At 38.1% G+C, this 22,416-nt stretch overlaps 2 protein-coding genes across 4 annotated transcripts in view; both read left to right on the top strand.

Moving 5' to 3' along the window:
• Window positions 1–22,416, top strand: part of LOC135343079 (intermembrane lipid transfer protein VPS13C-like) — a 142,039-nt gene that overhangs the window by 62,901 nt on the left and 56,722 nt on the right. The gene's annotated exons all lie outside the window — the stretch shown is intronic.
• On the top strand, window positions 907–19,497 carry LOC135343084 (uncharacterized). Its single transcript, XM_064540036.1, has one exon. The coding sequence runs from the start codon at window positions 6,132–6,134 to the stop codon at window positions 7,938–7,940; it is 1,809 nt and encodes a 602-aa protein (XP_064396106.1). The 5' UTR covers window positions 907–6,131; the 3' UTR covers window positions 7,941–19,497.

Genomic DNA, 22,416 nt, shown 5'->3' with positions numbered 1-22,416 from the left:
ATGCCTCATGAGTCCACTCTGGTTTTATTACTCCTGAGTTGCTGTGCTAGACATACATTGTACATACTACATGCACTGATCCTCTGGTTTCTTTTATATAATCATGTCACCAGCCGAGGGTTTGCACTTTAGTGCTCTAGTTATGTACCGTATAGCACGAAATTTTCGAGGGATTAGTTTTCGCTGTTTACGTGGGTTAATTAGCATCCTGCATGAAAATTAATTCCACGAAAGTATTATGTCCTTGTAAGTTCAAAATGCTAATTGAATTCAGAGTCTCGATGTCAATAGGTGCTTCTTTTCTATAATTTTATATTATTGTCAGTGATCGCTAGTTTTTCAACCGAGGCAATACAATTAAGAATAAAAAACCAGATTGTTTCACGAGAAAATCAGTAGTATATGTACATGAACATGGAAACCTAGCAGCAACTACCTTGAATGCTCTGACATAATTCAATGATTCGTGCTTCACGAATACTATGCGTCTTATTATTGTACTTTCTCCTCTTGTTGCAATGACATGCCTTATCACTTACTGGATACTGTCTCGGCAGTAGGGCTAATGTGAGCATAGAACAACCATGCAGGCTTGTACAGGCCTTTTTACCTGATAGACTGGTGAACCCACAGCGATACACAGAAATGAATCGACCTTTAGACCCAATTCACTTCGATGAAGCAATCAAAATGTTTGGAAATTTTAATTATACAAGTTTGTTGTTGATTGCTTACATTATAGCGCTCAATTAACATTTGGATTGTGATGTAGCCTAGCATTTATGTGTATACTTGATTGTCAATGATCATAACTTGTTTTCTGTATAGTAAGTACACTTACTTGTTCAATGAGGTTCCTACCAGCCCACCCCCCCCCCCCCCCCGTAAACCTTTTAATCTCCTCACAACAGTAACTGTTATTTGTTGGGCCGATTCTTAATAATAACTAGTGTCTTATGCATGCGTAGGTCATTAAGATAAGGTGGCCATGCGTATATGCTCAGTCTCTTGATTACACATGTACTGTATATATTTAATGGAAATTTTAATTATACAAGTTTGTTGTTGATTGCTTACATTATAGCGCTCAATTAACATTTGGATTGTGATGTAGCCTAGCGTTTATTATGATTATTGTGTATACTTGATTGTCAATGATCATAACTTGTTTTCTGTATTAACAGTGACAACATTACATCTGTGTAATGGTACAAACATACAAATACTCTATTCCCAAGATTCCTTAAACAATGAAAACTATTTGGAACATGATAGACTGTTAGCTACCTACGAATTGCACACATTCAGAATGGTTTGCCCAACACATCAAAGATTTCTTGTAGAATTTACTGTATATATACTAGAGCATAGATATATATATATAATATTTTACTCATAAATTGTAAACTAACAAACATGAATTTCAGGATAGTTAGTGTGTTATTAATACTCACAGCTACTAGTTTCGTAGCTATGGCTTATCAGCAACATGTCAGGTTTCAGAATCGTAAAGCACTTCATCACTGCAAAGGGATAATAACAGCTGTCAAGAAGAATACTTGTAAAGATAATAGCGATTGTTCACCTTGGGCCGAATGTAATAACACGAAATGTGTCTGCAAAGAAAATCTACAGAATCTCGTATCTGTCCATTGCAGTGAAGAGTTACAGCTGTCTGTTATTAGATGCCACTGCGTGACGTTTGACAATATGACTAATGAGTTAGTTGAAGGAAAATGCATTGAGAATTGTGACAGTGGCTACGATAAAAGTGATTACCTCCCATTGCCAAAAGATGTATCCCAACTAAACCACTTCATGTGTGAGAAGAGTTGGAACAGAACAGGAAGACTGTGTGGGAGGTGTCTACCTGGACACTCTCCACTGGCTTACTCTTACGACATGAGGTGTGTGAAATGCCCTGAGGGGAACAGAAATATCTGGAAATACGTTCTCATAGCATTTGGTCCGCTAACAATATTTTACGTTTTGTTCTTATTGCTAAAGATCAAGGCAACCTCTTCTTACATCCATGGCTTTGTATTTTATAGTCAACTAATTACAGCACCTGCTTTTGTTCGAATTGTCACCACATACAGCCATAGTCTTACTGCAGATATAAGAGTATGTGTTTTAATGATTCTAGACATATATGCCATTTGGAACCTTGATTTCTTCAGAGGTCTCTACCCTGACATTTGTCTTGATGTGTCCACAATCACAGTCTTAGCTCTGGACTATGCAGTGGCTATCTATCCACTACTGTTGACTGTTGTCTCGTATATCCTGATCGAGCTACATGCTAGAAACTTTCGACTAGTAGTCATTTTATGGGTGCCTTTTCACTACTTCTTTTCACGTTTCCGCACAAACTGGGAAAGCAGAACTACTATAATAGATGCATTTGCAACTTTCTTTCTTCTTTCATTTGTCAAAATGTCCACCACCTCAGTGGACCTTCTTACACCAGTGAAAGTAGCTAACCTTCTAAACGAGAAAGTAAATGTGACATGGGTGTTGTATTATGATGCAACAATTGAATACTTTGGAAAAGAGCATCTACCATATGCCATCTTGTCATTGTCATGTTCCACACTGTTTGCGATTCTCCCGATGTTGTTGTTATTGATTTATCAATTTCGCTGGTTTCAGAGATTGCTGAGCTGTCTGAAGCTTCGTCATCAATTGCTACAGGAGGTCATGGAATCATTCCAGAGCTGCTACAAGAATGGAATCGAACCAGGAACGAAAGACCTTCGATGGTTTGCAGCTGTGTTTTACATTGCGCGCTACATAAATATTATGTTGTACTCATCGATGCTCGACTCTAGCTATTTCACATTTGCAATTGTTCTCATTTTCCTTTTTATGGCAATTATGGCACTTATTCAACCGTACAAGGATCCTAACCATACCAAAATAGACATTTTTTCTTTGGGAGTAGTCGGCGTGTTTATAAGCATAAACCAAGGAACCAATTTCGAGTCTTTACGACCAAAGACGATTTTTCATGCCTCGCGAATACTACGTGTTATTGTAGCACTTTTTCCTCTGGTGGGTATGACATGCCTCATCACTTACTTGATGCTGTCTCGACTTAGAAAAGCAAAAATGTGTATCACTCGAATCAGAGCCTGGAGGCAGGGCTATGCGAACATAGAACAAGACTTTGAGGCTTCTTTACCTGATAGACTGGTGAATCCACAGCGATACGAAGAAAGGAATCGACGTTTAGAACCGATTTGAAATGTTGGGAATATGCTACAAGCTTGTTGTTGGATGCTTACATTATATAGTGCTCACTTAGATGACATTGTGTAACACTGTGATTGACATTTAACAATGTAGATTTGCTTTGCACTTACATTTGATATTCTTTCATTGTGTCCACGAGGGGCAGTCCACATTATTGTAATACATCATATCTAGACTGATATAGCTAACATATAATTCATTCATGTATGGTTGTAAAAATTATTTTAACGGGGTATAATTTTCATTAAGTGGGTACAAACACTTTTTATTAACCCGAGGCGCACAGGCAGCCATGGATTATAGTAGTCATTCGGTCGGTTTGTTTGTCTGTTTGTAGTATTTGAGTCTACTCACCTGGATAGCATAGCACTGCGTTTACAGCATGGATAGCCTCCACACAAAATAGTTTATAGTGGCAAATTTTGATGTTAAAAGCTTCGTTATCGAATAAAATTGAATTTGCACGTTGGCAGCTAACTACACACATCCGTAACGTATTTACAGCTGAAGTGATCCCGTACCAGGAACAATGGAAAAGGTTCACTTAGTAGAAAAGCTAGAAGTATAGTTATTTCTCTGCCTAGCCCCAGAACACACCAAGAGGCTCCTTTGCTAGTCTACCACAGTACATAAGACTACTAAAAGACTACTAAAACTCACTTCTTTAGTTTTAGCATGCCTCGAGTTTACTTTAATTTTATTGCTCCTGTTACTTGCTGCTTAGCCAGCTTCCATGCTCCTGGTTTCTATAGATTCAAAAGCCGGGGGGGGTAGCACTTCAGTGCTCTAGTGTATATAGAAAGTATACTTTTAAATTTGGGATTATACTTTGTATTTGAGGTATATATACTTACACTTTTTCTTGTATTGAAGTCACCCTCGAATGCTGTTTTTCTAGATGACCTCTGACCTTTGAAGTCCAAATAATTATACAGAAGATGTCCATTCATTGAGGGCACTTGTTGCTTATGTATATGATTATTATGACAAATGGCACGAGATATATATTATAACATAACAGTCATGTATACGTTCATAATAATTGAAAAGCATGCAGCGGTGTCTACAACAGACAGTTCAAGTAATACAGTGTTACCTTGTCACATTCACAGTCTACACTAAGGCTCCCGGAAGTGTGTATTATACGTTTCACTTATATTTCTATGACACGAAACCACGAGCACATGATTTGAGGCCAAATTTGGGTCTTTCAGAGTTTCTTTGCACTCACATTGTTCTGTCCACAGGGGCAATCCATGTCATTGTTGCACAACCTCTGTTACTTACCCAACCAGAAATTACTCTTGTTCCCTGCTGTTTTCTGATTGTCTTTTTGCTCGATTTTATGTTCCATGCACTGATTCAGACTGATAGCTAAACACAGCGCTAATGGGATTTGTTAGTATTCTTCCAATTTTGTATTTCTTGTATTTTTTAACTGTCTATGTCCTCGAAATTTATTACATGTGCATGCATGTATAGTACGGTACCGTATATCTTCTAATTTATCGGACACTCTTTTGGGCAATTTTCGTTGTTCTAATACAACGGACACTCCAGTACTTTAATATTACATTTGTTCTAAATATCCGGACAATACCTTGAAAAGTTGAGTTACCATTCATAGACGGCAAGTAAGACTTGGAGTGCTGCAGTTAGATAGCTTTGAGTAGCTAGTTTTAGATAGCTAGTGCAACTATTGAGTCGTACCTTGTTCTATTAAACTTAGCTAGCTCGCATGCAGCTGCTTGATTATTCCGGACACTTCGCATGCTGTATAAAAATCTGTTCCAATTATACCCGGACAATTTCCAAAATAATTATTTTTTGCTGTTTGATAAATTAGAAGATATACGGTACCTATATACTCTGTTCCATGTACAATATCCTGCTATTAGGGCTATATCTTTATTAGCTGTTCCATAATAGTACATGCACATGCATGCATAGTCATTTGTTCTCATGTTTACACTCTCTGCATATCGTGGTTCATGTCACATATAAAACTTGAAATGTAATTACGGTGCATGCATAATGTCAAACTTTACTAACTAGAGCACTGAAGTGCTAACCCTCGGTTAGTGACATGATTATAAAGAGGCATGCTGAGAATAGAGTTTTAGTGGTAGGCCTACATGAGACATGTGGACTAGGATCACAACAAAGAATCTTGAAGTCTTGGAGAAGTATGATTCCTTGGAGGATCCGGACTGAGAGTCAGCTCCCCAAACAAACAAACCAGTCACAATTCCAGCTTTCTACTTTAGTGACCCTTTTCCATTGTTTCTGGTACGGGATCACTTCAGCTGCAAATACGTAGTCTATCTCGAATAAAGACCGCATGTAGTTAGCTAGCTGCCAAGCTTCTTAGCTTTTGCTCGTTTTTATTCGACAACGAGGCTTTAACATCAAAATCTACCACTAATAACTTCTTGTCTGAAGGCTATCCATGCTGTAAACGCAGTGCTGTGGCATCCATGCAGGTAAGCAGACTCACTCATTACAGACAAACAAACAAACCAGACGACTACTATATTCCCGTGGCTGCCCATGCGCCTCGGGTAACGAGGAATCTTTTCGGCACACTAAACATGTAATCATGCATGTGTGTATGCTTGTGTTGGAGATGATGCACGGGTATAATTGTGATTGTACATGCAATGCATACAATATGTACAAGATTATATACATATAATATGTAATATAATACTAAGTTATGCCGAGGAGTGTATTTCAGTGTACAAAAGGACACATAGCAAATTGAATTATAGTGATGGCTAGCTATATATAGAGCCCTTCTCTCTACATGCTGACATTTGATCCGCCAAAGAACTGTATACTGAACCATAGCTGCCTATGTACTTGTAAGTTTCAAAATGTTTGGATTCAGAGTTCGAATGTTAATAGGTGTTTCTGTTCTATTCGCTGTGATTGCTAGCTTTTCAGCTGAGGTAATGCAAGAATACAGTACTTCAATAGCAACAAAAGAAGGTAAAAACTGTCAAGTGGATATTGATTGTCCATTCTGGACCAAATGTAACAACACGAAATGTGCCTGCAAAGAAAATCTACAGAATCTCGTATCTGTCCACTGCAGTGAAGAACTACAGCTGTCTGTTATTAGATGCCACTGCGTGACGTTTGACAATATAACTAATAAATTAGTTGAAGGGAAATGCATGGAGAATTGTGACAGTGGCTACGACAAAAGTGACTACCTTCCATTGCCAACAGATGTTTCCCAATTGAACCAGTTCATGTGTGAGGAGAAGTGGAACAGAACAGGAAGACTGTGTGGTAGGTGTCTACCTGGACACTCTCCACTGGCTTACTCTTATGACATGAGGTGTGTGAAATGCCCTGAGGGGAACAGAAATATCTGGAAATACGTTCTCATGGCATTTGGTCCACTAACAATATTTTACGTTTTCGTGTTACTGCTAAAGATCAATGCAACCTCTTCTTATATCCATGGATTTTTATTTTACAGTCAGCTAATTACAGCACCTGCTTTTGCTCGAGTTGTCACCACATACAGCCATAGTCTTACTGCAGATATAAGAGTATGTGTTGTATTGATTCTAGACATATATGCCATTTGGAACCTTGATTTCTTCAGAGGTCTCTACCCTGACATTTGTCTTGATGTGTCCACACTCACAATCTTAGCTCTGGACTATGCAGTGGCTATCTATCCACTACTATTGACTGTTATCTCCTACATCTTGATTGAGCTATACGCTAGAAACTTTCGACTAGTAGTCATCTTGTGGAGACCATTTCATTATTTCTTTTCACGTTTCCGCACAAACTGGGAAAGCAGAACTACTATAATAGATGCATTTGCAACTTTCTTTCTTCTTTCTTTTGTCAAAATGTCCACCACCTCAGTGGACCTTCTTACACCAGTGAAAGTAGCTAACCTTCTAAACGAGAAAGTAAACGTGACATGGATGTTATATTATGATGCAACGATCGAATATTTTGGAAAAGAGCATCTACCATATGCCATCTTGGCGTTGTCATGTTCCACACTGTTTGCGATTCTCCCGATGTTGTTGTTATTGATTTATCAATTTCGCTGGTTTCAGAGATTGCTGAGCTGTCTGAAGCTTCGTCATCAATTGCTACAGGAGGTCATGGAATCATTCCAGAGCTGCTTCAAGAATGGAATTGAACCAGGAACGAAAGATCTTCGATGGTTTGCAGCTGTGTTTTACATTGCGCGCTACATAAATATTATGTTGTACTCATCGATGCTCGACTCTAGCTATTTCACATTTGCAATTGTTCTCATTTTCCTTTTTATGGTAATTATGGCGCTTATTCAACCGTACAAGGATCCTAATCATACCAAAATAGACATTTTTTCTTTGGGAGTACTCGGCATGTTTATAGGCATAAACCAAGGAACCAATTTCGAGTCTTTACGACCGAAGACAATTTTTCATGCCTCGCGAATACTTCGTATTATTGTAGCACTTTTTCCTCTTGTTGTTGTGACATGCTTCATCACTTACTCGATACTGTCTCGACTTAGAAAAGCAAAAATGTTTATGACCCGAATCAGAGCCTGGAGGCAGGGCTATTCGAGCATGGAACAAGACTTTGAGACCTCTTTACCTGATAGACTGGTGAATCCACAGCGATACGAAGAAAGGAATCGACTTTTAGAACCGATTTGAAATGTTGGGAATATTTAATTTACTGCTACAAGCTTGTTGTTGGATGCTTACATTATATAGTGCTCACTTAGATGACATTGTGTAACACTGTGATTGACTTTAACAATGTAGATTTGCTTTGCACTTACATTTGATATTGTTTCATTGTGTCCACGAGGGGCAGTCCACATTATTGTAATACGTCATATCTAGACTGATATAGCTAACATATAATTCATTCTTGTATGGTTGTAAAAATTATTTTAACGGGGTATAATTTTTATTAAGTGGGTACAATTTTTTATTAACCTGAGGCGCACAGGCAGCCACGGGTTATAGTAGTCGTTTGGTCGGTTTGTTTGTCTGTTTGTAGTATTAAATGTTAGGAATACAACTTTCGATTTTATGCAAGTTAAGGTCTGATTTTTGAGAAGCATGTACTACAATAGTGTAAAATTCATTTGCACTAACTTACAGGAGCTAGACAAGTCTCTTCTTTGCTAGAGCGGGCCTTCTCGTCAAAAATGGTGATTTTGCTCCGTTTTGCTACTTTTGCTGACGTATGCAATGATATTCATTGATTTGTGACGTTACAAATCATCTTGTTGTTATTTGCTACATCCAAAGGTCATGTGATGTCTACCTGCAACTACCCAAAATGCAGTTGGTGTTGGTCATTCTGTGTCACAGGGGCATGGCAATTGAGCTTTCTACGTAGCTAAATCATCAAAAAAGTCATGAAAATCACTGTTTTTGACAAGATGGGCCGCTCTAGCAAAGAAGACGCTAGCTAGCCTAACTCCTGTAAGTTAGTACAGATGAAAAGTACACTATTGTAGTACATGCTTCTCAAAAATCAGACCTTAACTAATATAAAATCGAAAGTTGTATTCCTAATATATTTGCCACCAAAAAACAATATTTCTCAGAACTTACTAGTAGCCCAGACTTCCGTTGAAACTTACAAGTTGAACAATATACCAGGTACATACACAACAAATTTCAGATCTTAACTCAAACAAATAAGCTAACATTCTATTCCTAACATTTTCGGAAGTACACATCTTCAGACAGCCATTTTATATTGATGATGTTATGTGATGTAATAGGTGGTGGTCCAATGGAAGCGCCAATAGTTGAACTTTCAGTACCTGCACTCAAATAGATCATATCACTTTTACTTTAGAAGATATGCCACAAAATGTAAAAAAATGTGTACCAAAAAAAAATCTACTGTCTTTGGTTGTTGCACTGTACATGTAGACTCTATCAGAAAGAAATAGCTGCTGCAACCAAACGTACATCAGCTCTGTCTCTAGCTAGCTATAGCTATATAGCTGTATGACTTTAATATTGTATTTTGTCTGTATACTTATTCACATTCTCGCGTTTGGTGGGTTATAGCAATTATGGCGCTTATTCAACCATACAAGGATCCCAATTAATGAAGTGCAAGTAAGAGCTTCATATAGTCACGTGTTTTCTTGGATATTAGTTTGTGAAGTTACAAAAATAATAATGCTTTGTTATCGAATTATGGCTAGTTTTGCTTACTTAGAAAGCCTTTAAGGGTGCTGGCCCATAGTAACAAATTGATAACATTTAACCACAAGAATGCAGATAGTATGGCTGCAATAATTGCACACGCGCAATGTTTACAATCACTGCGTGTGTGTTATCTCATTATTTGCACGTAACTCTAGCGCCTATCCTCACGTACGAACGCACAATATCATTTGGGGGCGTGGCTTTCATTTAAGCGAGCTATTTAGCCATTACCGTAGAGGGTAAGCGCTAAAACTTTCAATCTGGAGTTCCACGTGAAGGATAGGGCCTATATTTAGCATAGTTAACCCATTATGTCATCTTAACAAAATTACAGAGAGTTTTGATCCATATAATTATGGTCTAGATTTTTCTAAACTGGGTTTGTCACAGCAAAAAAAGTCTATAAATTGAACAACACAGGATGTTTCTAAAAAAACGTTTAGTAATATTGAAAAGCATTTCAAACAGCATAAAATGATATAAAACCAAGTCCCTAGCACTAGTGGTTTTCTAGGCGGAACCATTTTTAGCTCTTCACTAAAAATGGCTGTGTCTCTTCTGGGTGATATTTCTTTGAAAACACCCATACGTGAGTATACACTACCTCCCACTGGGTGTAAAATTACACCCATACGTGAGTACATTACCTCCCACCGGGTGTAAAATTACACCCATACGTGAGTACTAGGCCTTGCCCAATTATGCTAGCATAATTTTGAGACTAATAGGTGTGGTGGAGCATTGAGCATTATGCCAGCCTAATAGGCAAATTTTGTAGAAGCACTCTAGCCTCAATAGCATGAGTAATGCTAATACTGAGTATATACGTATGGAAGGTGCTATAGTAGTACTACTAGATCAGTTAACTCTTTTAAGACTTCTTTGATCAATATAGTTCCTTAGAAGTGTCTGTGATGTTGCAGTATAATTCTCGTTGTGATTTTTATTGAGACTAATGGGTAATAATTAAAAACTAATAATATTATTGGTAAGAATTAAAGACTAATAATTCCAGTAAGGGTGTCTTCTCTTGGAGCACATGGTTTCATTCCAGGCCACGAAGAAAAAGGCGGCCTGGTATACCTTGTATGCGCATGCGCGAAATAATTGACAGCAATTTCATCATACAAATTGTAAAAACCGGACAAAGTTACAAAAAGGAAGACAATGTGACCACAATGGCAGCTTTCAGAGAGTACTAATCAAAGTAGAATAATTATGCTGCAGCATGCAGTGTTGCTTCTTCTAGCTCTGTTTATCAAAGAGGCAGTTCTAGAAGGCCTCCCAGACAGCTAGAGCTGCCACCTAGGAAGAGTGGTGGACTCTTTAATACATCAGTAGATCTTGAGTGAATAACTTCCTGAGTGTCGAGTTAAAGCTTATACTAAAAGCTTTCAGGAGTGATCGTTAGCTTCTTTATCTTCAGCAATGACTTCTTGTCGAACATAAAGGCAAGATTTGGTGGCAGAAGACTTACCTGGCCCATATTACCACAGCCTCATCAGGGGACCCACAGAAACACATGCCTTTCCTATAACATCTGTAGCCTTACAGTGCAGGGTATCGTTAGTAGAGACTTGGCTTGATACAATCAAGGGCGTAAGAACTCGGTCATCTTTGCACAATACTTCTATGTAACGGACTGCAACTTCAGAATACAAATAGTATACGGTTTATTTTACTGACAGTATCCACAAATACACGGATTACCTCCTTTTTGGGGTAATGTACGCACATGCGCATATAAGGTATACCAGGCCGCCTTTCTCTTCGCGGCCTGGAATCAAGGCTAATGGGTTTCACAGCTCTGGATCTACTGAGCATGCGTAATCTAACCAGAGCCACGCCCATATTTTTATTAATAATCTTTAGTTTCTAGGTTCTAGCTACATGTAGCTGCAAACTTGTACATTTCCTTTACAAAACATGTCATTGGATCTTCCTTCCATACTCTATATATATATATATATATGTAGGCTGTAGAATTGTGGGGGTGTATTAGTAAAACCAGTAGGTTTTACATAGGATTGGCCATGCGTGTATGCTCAGTCTTTGATTACACATGTACTGTATATATTTTAACAGTGACAACATTACATCTGTGTAATGGTACAAACGTACAAATTCTATTCCCAAGATTCCTTAAACAATGAAAACTGTTTGGAACATGATAGACTGTTAGCTACCTACGAATTGCACACATTCAGAATGGTTTGCCCAACACATCAAAGTTTTATTGTAGAAGTTACTGTATACATATATAAATTATACATGTAATTATATAGAGCATAGATAATAATTTACTCATAAATTGTAAACTGACAAGCATGAATTTCAGGATAGTTAGTGTGTTATTAATACTCACAGCTACTAGTTTCGTAGCTATGGCTTATCAACAACATGGCAGGATTCAGAATCGTAAAGCACTTCATCACTACAAAGGGATAATAACAGCTGTCAAGAATACTTGTAAAGATAATAGCGATTGTTCACCTTGGGCTGAATGTAATAACACGAAATGTGTCTGCAAAAATGTTCTGCAGAAGATCCAAACAGTACACTGCGAAGAAAATCTACAACTATCTGTTATTAGATGCCACTGTGTGACGTATGACAATATGACTAATGTGTTAGTTGAAGGATACTGCATTGAAAATTGTGAAAATGACTACAGCAAAAGTGAGTACCTTCCATTGCCAAAAGATGTTTCCCAACTAAACAAGTTCATGTGTGAGGAGAAGTGGAACAGAACAGGAAGACTGTGTGGGAGGTGTCTACCTGGACACTCTCCACTGGCTTACTCTTATGACATGGGGTGTTTGAAATGTCCTGAGGGGAACAGAAATATCTGGAAGTATATTCTCGTGGCTTTTGGCCCACTTACAGTATTTTACTTCGTGGTGGTATTTTTCAAGATCAGTGCGACTTCTTCTTATCTCCATGGTTTTGTTAATTATTGCCAGTTACTTGCAACACCTGCTATGGCTAGACTTATCACAGAATACATAAATAGATATGAACACAGTGTCAAGTACAGCCTTAATTTTATGTTTAACCTGCATTCAATATGGAACTTAGATTTCTTCAGAGGTCTCTACCCTGACATTTGTCTTGATGTGTCCATACTCACAGTCTCAGCTCTGGACTATGCAGTGGCTATTTACCCACTACTGTTGACAGTTGTCTCCTACATCTTAATTGAGCTACACGCTAGAAACTTCAGACTAGTAGTTATCTTGTGGATACCATTTCGTTACCTCTTTTCACGTATTCGTAGAAACTGGGAAAGCAGAACTAGTGTGATAGATGCATTTGCAACTTTTTTCTTACTATCATTCACAAAAATGGTTTCCGTGTCAGTTGATCTTCTTACACCCGTGAAAGCAATGGATATTAGTGGTGGTAATTTAACTACATGGGTATTGTATTATAATGCAACAATGGAATACTGTGGAAAAGAGCATCTGCCATTTGCTATTCTTGCTTTAGTGTGCTCTACAATGTTTGCGATTCTTCCAATCTTGTTTTTGTTGATTTATCAGTTTCGTTGGTTTCAGAGATTGCTTAGCTGTCTAAAACTACGTCATCCATTGCTACAAGAGGTCATGGAATCTTTTCAAAGCTGCTACACAAACGGCACTCAACCAGGCACCAAAGATTATCGATGGTTTGCAGCAGTGTTTTACATTTTACGCTACATAAATGTCTTAGTCTATTCCTCCACCATCGACTCAAGTTACTATATATTTGGTTTGGTAATCATTTTCTTCGTTATAATTCTACTACTGCTTGCACAACCATACAAGGATATGAACCGTATAAAAATTGATGTATTATTCATAGGTTTGCTCGGCATATTTCTCAGCCTAAACCTAGGAACAAGTTTCTACTCTTTGCGGCCAAAAACAGTTTACCGTGCTTCAGTAATTCTGCGTGCTATTGTAGTAGCTATTCCACTTCTTATTATTAGCTGCTTCAGTATACACTGGATACTGTCTTGACTTAGAAAAGGAACAATGTTTATGACCCGAATCAGAGCCTGGAGGCAGGGCTATGCGAGTATAGAACGAGGCTTTGAGACCTCTTTACCTGATAGACTGGTGAATCCACAGCGATACGAAGAAAGGAATCGACCTTTAGAACCAATTTGCTCAGAAGAAACATACAATAATGTTGGGAACTTGGCTATACAACCTTAATTGTTGTTGAATGCTTTATATTATAGTGCTCAGTTAACATTTAAATTGTGGTGTAGCCTCTAGCGTTATTAATATTGTGTATACTTGATTGTAAATGTTATACCTTTTTGCACTATAGTACACAAACTATGATTATTTGTTCAATGAGCATTCTACTAGCCCACCCCCCGTACTTTTTTTACCCTTCTTCACAACAGTATCTATTATCGTTGCGCTGAATCTTAGTGTCTGCATGCATGCATAGGTCATTAAGATAAGGTGGCCATGCGTATTATAGCTTTGAGTGCTCAGTTGATTGCACATGTACATTATATCTGTAACGGTACTAACGTCTATTCCCAATATTCCTTAAACAATGAAAACTGTTTGGAACATGATAGACTCTTAGCTACCTGTATACGGATTGCACTGTTTGCCCAACACATCAAAGACAATAAGGCGATATGAAAGTGACTTGTATATAGGTTGTTATGGTTGCTCTATTAATTATTTGCTCTTTTGTGCGTTGTGATCCCTTATGAGTAGATACTATGAAGAAGTGACTTTACATTGACCAGATTTGCTCTGACAATAACTTTACCAACATTTTGAAGAATAATTAATGTTTGTAGAATGTACGAGTTGTTGGTTGAGTGCCTTATATTATAATAATCATAATTATGACGGCTTCAACGGGGAAAGGGCCAATTTTCATTGGCTAACTGTTGGAAGCTTGCAACATTACATCGTTTGTATCCTTCTTACACTCAATTTGGATTGTTGCATTATGGGCATGAGATATCTATAATTATGTTGTTTATACCATGACGACCCTTACCAAATCATGCCTCAAGGCTATAATATGTAATAAGAGTGTATAAACGGTATGGACTGCATGTACAACTTTTAATACCAGCTTGTTACCTCTAAAACACGTGATATATTTATTAAAGCATGAGAATCCTCGTGTTGTAAACACGCGAAAACGTCACAAATATTTGAGTGGGTGGTAAAAATTTTAATTTCACATTTCACATTGCAATGTTTTGATATGGGCTCCGCCCTCGTGTTTGGTGGAAGTACTGTCATAAATCCCTAAAACCATAGATGTACTCATAGTTATGCAGAAGGAGTGTATATTTCAGTGTACAAAAAGACACATAGCAAATTGAATTATAGCGTTGGCTATATAGCTATATATAGAGCCCTTCTCTCTACATGCTGACATTTGATCTGCCAAAGAACTGTATACTTGAACCATAGCTGCATGTGTACTTGTAAGTTTCAGAATGTTTGGTTTCAGAGTTCGAATGTTAATAGGTGTTTCTTTCCTATTGGCTGTGGTTGCTAGCCTTTCAGCCGAGGCAATGCAAGAATACAGTAATCAGAATACTTCAATAGCAACAACAGAAGGTAAGAACTGTCAAGTGGATATTGATTGTCCATTCTGGACCAAATGTAACAACACGAAATGTGTCTGCAAAGAAAATCTACAGAATCTCGTATCTGTCCACTGCAGTGAAGAACTACAGCTGTCTGTTATTAGATGCCACTGCGTGACGTTTGACAATATAACTAATAAATTAGTTGAAGGGAAATGCGTGGAGAATTGTGACAGTGGCTACGACAAAAGTGACTACCTTCCATTGCCAACAGATGTTTCCCAATTGAACCAGTTCATGTGTGAGGAGAAGTGGAACAGAACAGGAAGACTGTGTGGTAGGTGTCTACCTGGACACTCTCCACTGGCTTACTCTTATGACATGAGGTGTGTGAAATGCCCTGAGGGGAACAGAAATATCTGGAAATACGTTCTCATGGCATTTGGTCCACTAACAATATTTTACGTTTTCGTGTTATTGCTAAAGATCAATGCAACCTCTTCTTATATCCATGGATTTTTATTTTACAGTCAGCTAATTACAGCACCTGCTTTTGTTCGAATTGTCACCACATACAGCCATACTCTTACTGCAGATATAAGAGTAAGTGTTGTATTGATTCTAAACATAATTATATGCCATTTGGAACCTTGATTTCTTCAGAGGTCTCTACCCTGACATTTGTCTTGATGTGTCCACACTCACAGTCTTAGCTCTGGACTATGCAGTGGCTATCTATCCACTACTATTGACTGTTATCTCCTACATCTTGATTGAGCTATACGCTAGAAACTTTCGACTAGTAGTCATCTTGTGGAGACCATTTCATTATTTCTTTTCACGTTTCCGCACAAACTGGGAAAGCAGAACTACTGTAATAGATGCATTTGCAACTTTCTTTCTTCTTTCTTTTGTCAAAATGTCCACCACCTCAGTGGACCTCCTTACACCAGTGAAAGTAGCTAACCTTCTAAACGAGAAAGTAAACGTGACATGGATGTTATATTATGATGCAACGATCGAATATTTTGGAAAAGAGCATCTACCATATGCCATCTTGGCGTTGTCATGTTCCACACTGTTTGCGATTCTCCCGATGTTGTTGTTATTGATTTATCAATTTCGCTGGTTTCAGAGATTGCTGAGCTGTCTGAAGCTTCGTCATCAATTGCTACAGGAGGTCATGGAATCATTCCAGAGCTGCTTCAAGAATGGAATTGAACCAGGAACAAAAGATCTTCGATGGTGTTCAGCTGTGTTTTATATTGCGCGCTACATAAATATTATCTTGTACTCATCGATGCTCGACTCTAGCTATTTCACATTTGCAATTGTTCTCATTTTCTTTTTTATGGTAATTATGGCGCTTATTCAACCGTACAAGGATGCTAACCGTACCAAAATAGACATTTTATTTTTGGGAGTACTCGGCGTGTTTGTAAGCATAAACCAAGGAACCAATTTCGAGTCTTTACGACCAAAGACAATTTTTCATGCCTCGCGAATACTTCGTGTTATTGTAGCACTTCTTCCTCTGGTGGGTATGACATGCCTCATCACGTACTTGATACTGTCTCGACTTAGAAAAGCAAAAATGTGTATCACTCGAATCAGAGCCTGGAGGCAGGGCTATGCGAGAATAGAACAAGACTTTGAGGCTTCTTTACCTGATAGACTGGTGAATCCACAGCGATACGAAGAAAGGAATCCACCTTTAGACCCAATTTGCAATGTTGGGAATATTTAATTTACTGCTACAAGCTTGTTGTTGGATGTTTACATTATATAGTGCTCACTTAGATGACATTGTGGTAACACTGTGATTGACTTTTAGATTTGCTTTGCACTTACATTTGATATTGTTTTATTGTGTCCACGAGGGGCAGTCCACATTATTGTAATACGACTTTTTTTTATATCTAGACTGATATAGCTAACATATAATTCATTCTTGTATGGTTGTAAAAATTATTTTAACGGGGTATAATTTTCATTAAGTGGGTACAATTTTATCACACATGTAGCTGCAAACTTGTACATTTCCTTTACAAAACATGTCATTGGATCTTCCTTCCATACTCTATATATATATATATATGTAGGCTGTAGAATTGTGGGGGTGTATTAGTAAAACCAGTAGGTTTTACATAGGATTGGCCATGCGTATAATTATGCTCAGTCTCTTGATTACACATGTACTGTATATATTTTAACAGTGACAACATTACATCTGTATAATGGTACAAACGTACAAATTCTATTCCCAAGATTCCTTAAACAATGAAAACTGTTTGGAACATGATAGACTGTTAGCTACCTACGAATTGCACACATTTCAGAATGGTTTGCCCAACACATCAAATATTTATTGTAGAAGTTACTGTACATAACTATATATACGTATATATAGAGCATAGATAGTAATTTACTCACTGACAAGCATGAATTTCAGGATAGTTAGTGTGTTATTGATACTCACAGCTACTAGTTGCGTAGCTATGGCTTATCAACAACATGACAGGATTCAGGATCGTAAAGCACTTCATCACTACAAAGGGATAATAACAGCTGTCAAGAATACTTGTAAAGATAGTAGCGATTGTTCACCTTGGGCCGAATGTAATAACACGAAATGTGTCTGCAAAAATGTTCTGCAGAAGCTCCAAACAGTACACTGCGAAGAAAATCTACAACTATCTGTTATTAGATGCCACTGTGTGACGTATGACAATATGACTAATGTGTTAGTTGAAGGATACTGCATTGAGAATTGTGAAAATGACTACAAAACAAGTGAGTACCTTCCGTTGCCAAAAAATGTTTCCCAACTAAACCAGTTCATGTGTGAGAAGAAAGGAACAGAACAGGAAGACTGTGTGGGAGGTGTCTACCTGGACACTCTCCACTGGCTTACTCTTACGACATGAGGTGTGTGAAATGCCCTGAGGGGAACAGAAATATCTGGAAGTACATTCTCGTGGCTTTTGGCCCACTTACAGTATTTTACTTCGTGGTGGTATTTTTCAAGATCAGTGCGACTTCTTCTCATCTTCATGGTTTTGTTAATTATTGCCAGTTACTTGCAACACCTGCTATGGCTAGACTTATCACAGAATACATAAATAGATATGAACACAGTGTTAAATACAGCCTTAATTTGATACTTAACCTGCATTCAATATGGAACCTAGATTTCTTCAGAGGCCTCTACCTGGATATTTGTCTTGATGTGTCCCCACTCACAGTCTTAGCTCTGGACTATGCAGTGGCTATCTACCCACTACTGTTGACTGTTGTCTCGTATATCTTGATCGAGCTACATGCTAGAAACTTTAGACTAGTAGTCATCTTGTGGAGACCATTTCGTTACCTCTTTTCACGTATTCGTAGAAACTGGGAAAGCAGAACTAGTGTTATAGATGGATTTGCAACATTTTTCTTACTATCATTCACAAAAATGGTTTCCGTTTCAGTTGACCTTCTTACACCAGTGAAAGCAGTGGATATTAGTGGTGGTAATTTAACTACATGGGTATTGTATTATGATGCAACAATGGAATACTTTGGAAAAGAGCATCTGCCATTTGCTATTCTTGCTTTAGTGTGCTCTACAATGTTTGCGATTCTTCCAATCTTGTTTTTGTTGATTTATCAGTTTCGTTGGTTTCAGAGGTTACTCAGCTGTCTACACATCTGTCATCCATTGCTACGAGAGGTCATGGAATCCTTTCAAAGTTGTTATACAAATGGCACTCAACCAGGAACCAAAGATCATAGATGGTTTTCAGCTGTGTTTTACATTTTACGCTACATAAATGTTTTAGTCTATTCCTCCACCATCGACTCAAGTTACTATATATTTGGTTTGGTAATCATTTTCTTCATTATAATTCTACTACTGCTTGTACAGCCATACAAGGATATGAACCACATAAAAATTGATGTATTATTCATAGGTTTGCTTGGCATGTTTCTGAGCCTAAACCTAGGAACAAGTTTCTACTCTTTGCGGCCAAAAACAGTTTACCGTGCTTCATTAATTCTGCGTGCTATTGTATTAGTTATTCCTCTTCTTATTATTAGCTGCTTCAGTATACACTGGATACTGTCTCGACTTAGAAAAGGAACAATGTGTATCACTCGAATCAGAGCCTGGAGGCAGGGCTATGCGAGCATAGAACGAGGCTTTGAGACCTCTTTACCTGATAGACTGGTGAATCCACAGCGATACGAAGAAAGGAATCGACCTTTAGAACCGATTTGCTCAGAAGAAACATACAATAATGTTAGGAATATTTAATTTACTTGGCTATACAACCTTAATTGTTGTTGAATGCTTTATATTATAGTGCTCAGTTAACATTTAGATTGTGGTGTAGCCTCTAGCATTTATTAATATTGTGTATACTTGATTGTAAATGTTATACCTTTTTGTACTATATAGTACACAAACTATGATTATTTGTTCAATGAGCATTCTACTAGCCCACCCCCCCGTACTTTTTTTACCCTTCTTCACAACAGTATCTATTATCGTTGCACCGAATCTTAGTGTGTCCATGCATGCATAGGTCATTAAGATAAGGTGGCCATGCGTATTATAGCTTTGAGTGCTCAGTTGATTGCACATGTACATTATATCTGTAACGGTACAAACGTCTATTCCCAATATTTCTTAAACAATGAAAACTGTTTGGAACATGATAGACTCTTAGCTACCTGTATACGGATTGCACACATTCACAATTGTTTGCCCAACACATCAAAGACAATAAGGCGATATGAAAGTGACTTGTATAGGTTGTTATGGTTGCTCTATATTTGCTCTTTTGTGCGTTGTGATCCCTTATGAGTAGATACTGTGAAGAAGTGACTTTACATTGACCAGATTTGCTCTGACAATAACTTTACCAACATTTTGAAGAATAATTAATGTTTATAGAATGTACAAGTTGTTGGTGAGTGCCTTATATTATAATAATCATAATTATGACGGCTTCAACAGGGAAAGGGCCATTTTCATTGGCTAACTTTTGGAAGCTTGCAAAACATTACATCGTTTGTATCCTTCTTACACTTAATTTGGATTGTTGCATTATGGGCATGAGATATCTATAATTATGTTGTTTATACCATGACGACCCTTACCAAATCATGCCTCAAGGCTATAATATGTAATAAGAGTGTATAAACGGTATGGACTGCATGTACGACTTTTAATACCAGCTTGTTACCTCTAAAACACGTGATATATTTGTTACCTCTAAAACACGTGATATATTTATTATAGCATGAGAATCCTCGTGTTGTAATAGCCGCCCTCGGGACTGCATACTCGTTATATCTGTTACAAATGTCCCAAAGCTTGAGGGCGTAGTGTAGTCCCAGATTTCATATTTCATTGGCTAACTAGCATTACATATTTTATATCCTCAAGCAATCACTTTCAATAGGATTTTTAATAATGAATTCCTGCTCAAGTTGGATCTAACTACTACTCATATAGTCTGTAACGGATATATACCACAACTTTTGTTAAGTTACAGTCACCAGCATCCCCCACATGCACTTATATTTAGGTTAGGTATAATATTTGAGCGAGGTACAGTTTTGCTAAGGAATTCGTTGTTAGCATGTCTTGTGCAGCTGATAGTCAATCTATAGACTTTCACACACCTCATTACCCGAGGCGCGCGTGGGCGGCCACGGGTATAGTAGTCTGTTTGTTACCCGAGGCGCGTGGGCGGCCACGGGTATAGTAGTCTGTTGGTTTGTTTGTTTGTTTGTCTGTTTGTCACGAGTATATCTACTCACCTGGATGCCACAGCACTGCGTTTACAGCATGGATAGCCTTCACACAACAATATCTTGGTTTAAATAGTGACAGATTGTGGTGTTAAAGCTTCTTTGTCAAGCAAAAGCTAAGAAGCTTGTGACTGGGTCTGCTTACCTGGATGCTCTAACACTGCGTTTACAGCATGGGTAGCCTCCACACAACAAGTTAGTACTTCTAATTGTGGCAGCTTTCGGTGTTAAAGCTTCGTTGTCAAATAGAAGCGAGCAAAATGTAGCTTGAACAGAACTTGCACATGCGTTACTTATAACTGAAGTGATCCTGTACCAGGTCCAGGAACAATGGAACAGGGTCACTAAAGTAGAAAGCTGTATATACCAGGAACAATGGAACAGGGTCACTAAAGTAGAAAGCTTGCTTTAGCTGACTGGGATCCTACTCCATGCAGGACCTGGAGCCCTACTCCATGCAGGACCTGGAGCCCTACTTCTCTGAGACTCCAGGCTTCTTTGCTGTGATCCTAATCCAGTGTGAATATACCTATAGTACCAACACTACCTGTTCTCAAATGTTTCAGCATGCCTCCAGTGTCTGGTTTAGTTTTATTACTCCTGAGTTGCTGTGCAAGTCATGCATGATATGCACTGCATTATATCACTCTTCTGGTTTCTTTATAATCATGTCACCAGCCGAGGGTTTGCACTTTAGTGCTCTAGTCTTGTAAGAAGAAGTCAGTATATAGATACCATATAGCGCGATATTTCGAGTCACTTAAATTTCATGGAATGGCCTCTAAAAGCATTTTGTTGAATAGATTGGGTGCTTATACTGGAAGCTACACGTTTAATATGCACGTTATAGTTTTGTGGATTTTATTTTTGTGTAGCGGATTGCTAGCCCATGCACGAAAAAAACAGCAAAAATTAAGCCCCTAGAACATTTCGCGCTAGTGTCCGTGGAGGTACAACTCGATTGGTTGTGTATATATAGTCTGTAATGAAACCATGTTAACTGTAATGTTACTTGTTACCTGTATCATGTGGTAGGTCCATATTGCTTGAGAAAAGGTATATACTTTGCCATGGATTAGGATCCGGCTGTGTCTTAAGCTCATTTTGGCCAATTTCGAACGCCTAACTACTATAATTATTAGGCGGAATCACAACCATCAGTTTGTCAACAGTATTTTGACAAACGGTACAAGAATAATTATAGCAAAAGTTTCTACTACAAGTACTGTACGTCATCTGTGTCTAGGTCTAGTGCAATGCCATACTAATAATTATGTGAGGTAGGATTAGACTGTTTTGTATCATTTTCGTCTGCCAATAAAATTAATTGTGTGTATGTGTAGTTACCCGAGGCGCGCGTGGGCGGCCACGGGTATAGTAGTCTGTTAGTTTGTTTGTCTGTTTGTAATGAGTAAATCCAACAAACAAGTCACAATTCTAGCTTTCTATTGTAGTGACCCTTTTCCACTGTTTTTGGTACGGGATCACTTCAGCTGTAAATACGGAGGGTGCCTCGAATAAAGGCCGCGTGTAGTTAGCTAGCTAGCTGCCAACGTGCTAGCCTCGATCCCAGGCCGAGTTTTC

Source organism: Halichondria panicea, chromosome 10 (assembly GCF_963675165.1).
Source record: "Halichondria panicea chromosome 10, odHalPani1.1, whole genome shotgun sequence".
NCBI lineage: Eukaryota > Metazoa > Porifera > Demospongiae > Suberitida > Halichondriidae > Halichondria > Halichondria panicea.
The sequence above is the reverse complement of the archived record's forward strand: the minus strand, read 5'-3'. Positions and strand labels throughout refer to the sequence as shown.